General features: G+C 52.0%; 1 protein-coding gene across 2 annotated transcripts in view; it reads left to right on the plus strand.

Moving 5' to 3' along the window:
- Nucleotides 1-7,580, plus strand: part of Mylk (myosin light chain kinase) — a 228,515-nt gene that overhangs the window by 146,383 nt on the left and 74,552 nt on the right. For both annotated transcript variants that reach the window (XM_023702276.1, XM_023702275.1), the window contains exons 15-16: nt 2,844-2,915; nt 3,311-4,401. In XM_023702276.1, the coding sequence (XP_023558044.1) occupies nt 2,844-2,915; nt 3,311-4,401 (1,163 nt within the window). The remainder of the gene's footprint in view (nt 1-2,843; nt 2,916-3,310; nt 4,402-7,580) is intronic.

The following is a 7,580-nucleotide window of genomic DNA, read 5'->3' on the forward strand; positions in this document are numbered from 1 at the left end:
AGAGAGACAGAGACAGAGACAGAGAGAACATGAATCTTACCTGTTCTGTTCCTACATGAATCTTACCTGTTCCTGCTAAGGTCATGACACAGGGATGAGTGAGTTTCTACCTCCCTTCTCTCCTTCACATCTAGCTCTTATCTCTTGTACCAAAAGGGAAGATAGTAAAAAGTCAGCTCTAAGTTGCAGCTGAAATGTTTGAAGAATTAATAAATGCCAGGTAATTAGTTCTTGTAAGTAGTTTTGCTTATAAAACCATACCAGAGGTAGATGACCAATGATGAGACAGAATCCAGGGTTGTATAACCAGAAGGGTGTCTTGTTCAGGACTCGCAAAGAGGAGGTAGAGGGTTTGGGAAGGATGAAGGCCAATAGTTCCATTTCCTCTGTGACAGCCCTGGAATGGGGCCTGAGCCTTAGACCCAGGTCTGAGTTGACAGCAGAGTGTGTGCATATGGCCAAGATTGCCCAAGCTGCTGTCCCAGCTGATTAGGTTATCTGCATATGGGACCCAGGCAAGTGACCTTTTGACCGTTTTAGGATCCGTGTGAGCCTGCTAATTGCTTTAAAGGCCCAGGAGAGACCAACATTTACGTCTGTAGGAGCAGGCACTGTGGTGGCCAGCCTTAGTCTCCCAGTTGGTGGTCCTCAGGAAGTGGCCTGGCTTGGATTGAACAGGAGGCCTCAGGGTTTCTGTGTGTCTAGTCCTTACTTTGGGGGCAGATCATGGCAGAAGGGCCCTTTACCTGCATCCCAAGGGGAGACAGGGCTTACCCCAGCACATGGATAGGGCTTCCCCCAATTCAGAGCCATGTGGATTGTGGCCAGTATAAAGCAGGGCCATCTGCTCAGCATCTCTTCTGATTTCTCTATTTTGACTGTGTTCTCCTTGTGACAGGAGGAAACTCAACTGGGGATGTGCTGAAAAGGGCCGCCAGCTAAATGCAACTCTTGGGCACCTTGTCTCCAAACTCTGAGCCAGCCCTGGGCACTGCAGTGCTGTGCTTGGAAGGAGAGTAGAGAAAGGCTGGCCAGCAGCCTGAGAAGCCAGAGGGGCCAAGCTGCTCTTCCAGCAGGCGATCGCTTGGCTGTCCTTCAAGTGGCCTGAGGGGGGAAGCCTTTCTGAGTGTTGAGAGCTCAGTGCTGATGGGGCTTTTTGCTGAGCGAGGAGCACCCTCGGCCCTACAGTTCTCCCTAAGGCTTCTTGAATCGGTGCCCTGTACAAGCCTAAGGCTTTGGGAGGGGATAGATCAGGAGCTTGGCTTGGGAGAGGAGAGGACTTCAAGAACTAAAGTCACAGCAAGTCACCTTAAGTCACCAGGAAGGCACCTGTATTGCCACAGTCTGGGGCAGTATGAGGTCACCACAGAGAAGGACCAAAAAGAAGACCTTAGCCAACAGGAGGAGGATTAGATGGTAGAAAAGATTGACCTCTCCTCACTTCACGTGGTTCCCAGAGCCCTGAGAAGGAGGGCCATGCCATGGGCTGCCCTCATTAGGAGGAAGGTGCCTATCCTCATCCACACAGCCTGTGCAGGTACAGGCACAGACATCTATCTGCCCCTGGGCACAGGACTCACGCATGTGCACATATCCCTAAACTTGGACCTTTGGGAGTAGGTGGACCCCACGGGCACATGCATGTGTTCATGTGTGTGATTGGTATGTACACATGCACATCAACATGCACAATCATACACATATCCAAGAGCAGATTTGTACTAATGAATAGTGTAGGTTGAGTGTGCAAGTTATAGGCCTGAGACTGAGGCAAACTTGGTCCAAGCCCCACTCCCCACTAGTTAGCTCTGGGAGTTTATGTGGTTTACTTAGCCTTTAGAGGCCTTGCCTTTTTTACCTAGAAAAAACAGTGCTGACTCCAACCCAATGGAGAAGTCCTAAGATTAAATGAGATGAATCAGATAAAGAAGCTGTCACAGAGCACGGCATGCCTTCTGTGGGGTCAGGGTCATATTTAGCTCCTGCAGGCTACTAAGGTGGCCACATCTGGAACCAAGTGAGGCCTTGAGAGTCCCAGCACAGACTCCCTTAAACCCCTAAACCTTCTTCTACATGGGCATAATCAGGCCCCACACCTCTCTATCATGTTGTATTGAAGAAAGACAAAGGTGTGGAAGTTACAGGGTGTGTGTAAAACACAGTCCTTTAGACCTCAGGTACTCTTGCTCTAAGACCTGGCCCCATTCTTCCTCACCCTGAGCAGACCCTGTTGGCTGCACAGTGCTCAGAAACACCAGCAGGTGGCAGCCTTGCATGGTTCAGCCCCTTCCTCTGAGCCCAGGGCCTCAGCTGGCTACCCAGCACAGGAGGCCCATCCTTTCTGCAGATGTGAAGAACAGGAGTCCCTGTCTCCCACCCAGCTAAAGAGAGAAGAGAGAAGGCCACCATGTAGGGAGACAAGTGTTTGGCTCTGAACACAGAAGGTTCTCATCCCAAGGCATTGGCTGATGTTTTGGGGGCAGTTTTCATTTGAGGTTTTCTTCTGTTGATGGAATGAGTAATAATATTTTATAATCTGCCTATAGAAAAGCATTCTCATATCTAGGTGCCCAGTTTACTTGATGCCCAGAGCTTTTCCTTGTTTTCTGCTTTTTAAACAAGAACTGGCAACATGAAGAGTGACCTTGTATGTTTAGGGAGCCCAACCCTAACTGTAAGCCTGGAATGACTGTCACAGCTAAGCCTGCGACCCCCATCCTCTGTGGTGGCCAAACAAACCTTCGATTAAGTCCGTACATGCCTCATGCCCTTCACAGCCCTGGGCTGCTCAGGCCCTTTGCCCAGGAAGCCTCTGATCTCTGTTGGTCCCTTGAATTCTTCAGGAACCAGGTTGGCGAATGCAGTTGCCAGGTGTCGCTGATGCTACAGAACAGCCCTGCCAGCCCGTGCTTGCGGTGAGTGCTCCAGCCGCCAACCCACCTTCCTCCTGGCCCCTCAACCACAGCCCAGCAGCTTGGGATTGTTTTTGTCCTCCAGCTGAGTCTGCCTGTGCCAAAAGGGAGAGCTTGGAAAGGGATTGAGGGAGGAGGCAGAGGAAAGGGGAGGATGATTTTTTTTTTTTTTTGCACACACCCTTATAAGGCTATTGAAGTCATTACCAATGTAATAAACCAACTAAGCAAGAGCTCTCACCAATGTTCCCTTCTATAAACACAGCCTGACTGGCCCCCAGCTCTTTTCCCCCTCCTCTCTACCCTCCGCCCTCAGGGATTTGCTCTCCCTTGACGTTTCTGGCTTACCCAGCCCCTTTTCCTCCTGCTACTTTCTTTTTTCCCTTCACTGGTTGCAGGGGGCGGGAGCCTGCCAGCTGTGAGGGCCTCCGTGGTGGAGGAGTTGGTGCTGATGGTGGCAGTGACTGTGATGGGACCCTGAGGCCTGGCTGGCTAGCAAGAGGGCAGGGTTGGCCAGAGGAGGAAGACGCTGAGGACGTGCGAGGGGTGCTGAAGCGGAGAGTGGAGACCAGGCTGCACACGGAGGAGGCGATCCGCCAGCAGGAGGTGGAGCAGCTAGATTTCCGTGACCTCCTGGGGAAAAAGGTGAGCACCAAGACTGTCTCAGAAGAAGACCTCAAGGAGATCCCAGCTGAGCAGATGGATTTCCGTGCCAACCTGCAGCGGCAAGTGAAGCCAAAGACTGTATCTGAGGAAGAGAGGAAGGTGCACAGTCCCCAACAGGTTGACTTCCGTTCTGTCCTGGCCAAGAAGGGGACTCCTAAGACCCCGGGGCCTGAGAAGGCACCACCTCCAAAACCTGCCACCCCGGATTTCCGCTCAGTGCTGGGCAGCAAGAAGAAATCACCAGCAGAGAATGGCAGCAGCAGTGCTGAGGCCCCAAATGCCAAAGCTCCCGAAAGTCCCGTGCCTGTGGGCAATGCAGAACCTGCAGGAGCCCTCAAACCCACGAGCAATGCCAAGCCTGCTGAGACCCCGAAATCCATGGGCAGCAGCAAGCCTGCCGAGACCCTGAAACCTGTGGGCAACACCCAGCCTGCAGAGACTCCAAAACCCATGAGCAGCACACAACCTTTTGGGTCCCTGAAACCCATAGGTAATGCCAAGCCTGCTGAACCCCTGAAACCCCTGAGCAATGCCAAGCCTGCTGAGACCCTGAAACCATCTGGGAAGGAAGAACTCAAGAAGGAAGTTAAGAATGATGTGAACTACAAGACAGGACATGCAGCAGCCACCGATAAAGAGAAAAGACCAGAGAGCCAAGGGGTGGCCCCAACCTTCACAGAGAAGCTACAAGATGTCCGTGTGGCAGAGGGTGACAAACTGCTAATCCAGTGCCAGGTGTCATCTGACCCCCCAGCTACCATCACATGGACACTGAATGGAAAGACACTCAAGACCACCAAGTTCATCATCCTCTCCCAAGAAGGTAAATCAGGGTGGGAGTCAGGGCCACTGGAAGCTCATGGAGCTTTGGTCTGGTCGATGGCCACTCACAGCCCATAGCCTGAGTCCAAGTGTCTGGCCCCTGCCCCCACTTATGGGATGCCTTCCCTCTCGGGGCCTTGGGTACATGCCCTTGCTGGGAGTGAGGGTTTGGAGTCTGATCTTTTGGCACACATCTGTGTCTTCATGCCTATCTGGCAGGACCCTCTAGTCACTCCCCAGAGCAGATGTGGGCTGGAGCTGGTGCCTGGCCTCCCTGCATGGAGAGGGCTCTGCCTGCAGGCTGGGAAATGGGGGCATGGAGCTAGAGCCTGCCAGGGGCTTGGAGCCAAGAGCAATGAAAGCAGAAGCAGTTTGGGCTTGGGAAAGGTGTACAGTGACAGGGTGCCACAAGGCTGTGAGTTGGCATCACAGACTTAACTTTTAGGGCATTGTGGATTTGAAGGGTCCTGTGGGGAAAGGCAGAAACCCAAAGCAGCCTTGACTGCAAACAGAGCAGACAGCTGCTTGCTTCCTAATTTGGATGAGACTTCAGTTTGCTGCTATTTCACATTCTTGGGTGGGGTTGGGGTTAACTCCTGCTCTCTGTGGCCTTTTGGTGTCTGGAGTTCTCAGATGGGCCAGTTTGTACCTGAAGAAGAGAGGACTGAGAGGAGGCCCCTGTCCTGACCCTTAAGTTGGCTGAAAATGTTCTTGTAAAGCCCAAGTGTGGACAAGAGCTCCGCGACCAGCAGACACCACACCCCCCAACCCTAGGGCCTTTGAGGGATGGATGCTGGCATGAGCTGGAGGCTGGCACCAGAAGCTCTGGCAAGCAGAGGGCACAAAGAAGCTCCCCAGGCAGGAGCATCTGCCCAATGTTGAGTGGCAGAAGGTGGCCACTGCGCAGGCCAGGTGGACAGGTCCCACACATGCATTTCAGCTAGATGTCAGAGCTCTTCCTCTTCCCCCAGGCCATCTTGTGGTCAGAGCCTTCTCCACTTCCTCCTTCCGCCTCATCCTTCCTCTTCAAACCTGGGAGGAAGCATTAAAGATAGCCAGGACCCTGTCCACGGTTCACTGTGCATCTCAGTGGGAATGGCCAAGCGTGTGGAATCTAAATGGTGAGGGGGAAATTGGAGAATTCTCTGAGCACAGGGAAAATTGTTACTTTCTGAAAATGTATTGACACAAGTAACTTTTCCACATGGACATTCCTAGTTTGGCACCTTCCTTTCTGCCCAGCCATGTACGTCTCTGTATGTAGCTACTGCCAGTCAGGCTTTATGGTTTTGGCAGCTTCTCTGATGTCTGTAGGTTGGATGAGCCTCTCTGCTGCTAGTACTGAGGACATTCCGAGAAGAGTTGTGACCACCATCAGTTGGAGCTGACCAGTCACCCATAGAGGGCCAGATACATGAAAGCACCATTCCTCTCCCTAGAGCTGCAGGATGATGGAGCTCAGAGTGACACCTGCTTGGCTGGACCCAGGGCAGGGTCCTCCATGGGGCATCTTCCTCGTGCCTCTGCCTCTGCTGACTCCATCAGTTGATGTCCACACACAGCAGTCCTAGGGGATCACTAACTGGCTGAGATGTCCAGGGCCGTGGATGCCTCTGCCTTCCTTGGATGCCTCTGAATCCTTGTTCAAACTGGTTGGAAGCTTTGGACATGAGCATTTCCCAGGTTACCTTTTCCTGGGGTGACCTTGTGGAGGATGGAAGTTGGGCAGCTGGGACCTTTAGGACATATGTAGGGACATATGAGGTCATGTGATGCACCAGCCTCAGAGAAACAGGTTCTGGTGGGAGAGAAGGATCCCTAAGGCTACTTGTGGGCTGTTAGCCACTGGCTTCTCAAGTAGGTTTATATGCTAGCCACCAGGCATTAAAGGGCATACTGATGCCAGCTACTTCAACACGGAAACTGTCCCAAAGAGAAATGTTAGGGCCATAGCAGCAGCAGCAACAATGATTAAGGGAAGGCCAGCAAGGAAGAAAGACTGGGTGGGATTAGATACAGCCCTAAAGCAGACTTAAGCGATGTTCTAAATATTTTAAATTTCCTTTTAAATTAAGAAAGTTTATATCTGTTAAATACCATGTGCCAGACACTGTCCTAGGATTCTAACATTTTCCATTCACTTAATCCTCTCTTGGCCACTCTACTGTCCCTCTAATAGACAGGTACCTCACCCAAGGCCACACAGGTCGTACATAGCAAAGCTGGTACTGGAACTCAGGTGAATGCGTTCCCATGTCTAGCCAAAATGTTGAAGGTGGTGTGTTCTGGGCTTGTCACATTTCTGGTATTTTCCCTGCTGTGGGGAAGGATAGGGAGTGGACTTTGAAACTGGCCTGTTTTACCACAGTCGAGGGGAGCATGTCTTGTTTCAAATATTAGTCCAATCTTCTGTTGTTGCACTTGCCACTTCTTTAAGAGCCTCTGTTGTTTGTGTTTTATCAACAAGAAAGTGTAACATAACACTTATCAGCTGCTACTTGTGCAAAGGGGAACAGGTCCCCTGTAGGGAGGGGGCTGGGGCTACTGACCTGGACAGAGGATGCAAGCTCACCGTGATAAGACTGTTAGAGCTGAGCATCCTAAGAGCAACAGCAGGAGCTTCTTGGAGCAGGAAGAGGGAAGCTAAGCTCTGGAGCCCCTGGGAAGGCTGGTGGGAAAGCTCCAGCCCCCATCTGAACTCGCAAGGTAGGCGAGGCACAAACCATGGGCTGCTGTGCAGAAGGCAGGCTTTCCATGCAGGAGGCAGCAGCAGGGCAGGTGAGCTGCGCACCGATCGTCTGTGCTGAGGGCTTGCCCTGGTCCTACCCTACATCACCAAGAAACTTGAGTGTAAAAGCAATAGGGAGCCATGTGAGATCTTGGAGTAGGGAGCACTGTACACAAAGCTGGGTGTAGAAGTTTTGTCTGCTTGCAAGACAAGCATGGAACCTGCTGCAAAGGTTGGGGAAAAGGTGGTGAGGCCTGGACTAGCAGGGTGTGTAGGGCCATTGCAAAGAGTCAGCCAGGGCAAGAAGCAAGGACAATCGAGAGCCTCAGCATGCAGGAAAGGCAGGGTGGGATGGGACTAAGAGAGGAAAAAGGTGGTGAGGCCTGGACTAGCAGGGTGTGTAGGGCCATTGCAAAGAGTCAGCCAAGGCAAGAAGCAAGGACAATCGAGAG

This window comes from Octodon degus, unplaced genomic scaffold (genome assembly GCF_000260255.1).
Source record: "Octodon degus isolate 3935 unplaced genomic scaffold, OctDeg1.0 scaffold00147, whole genome shotgun sequence".
Taxonomy (NCBI): domain Eukaryota; kingdom Metazoa; phylum Chordata; class Mammalia; order Rodentia; family Octodontidae; genus Octodon; species Octodon degus.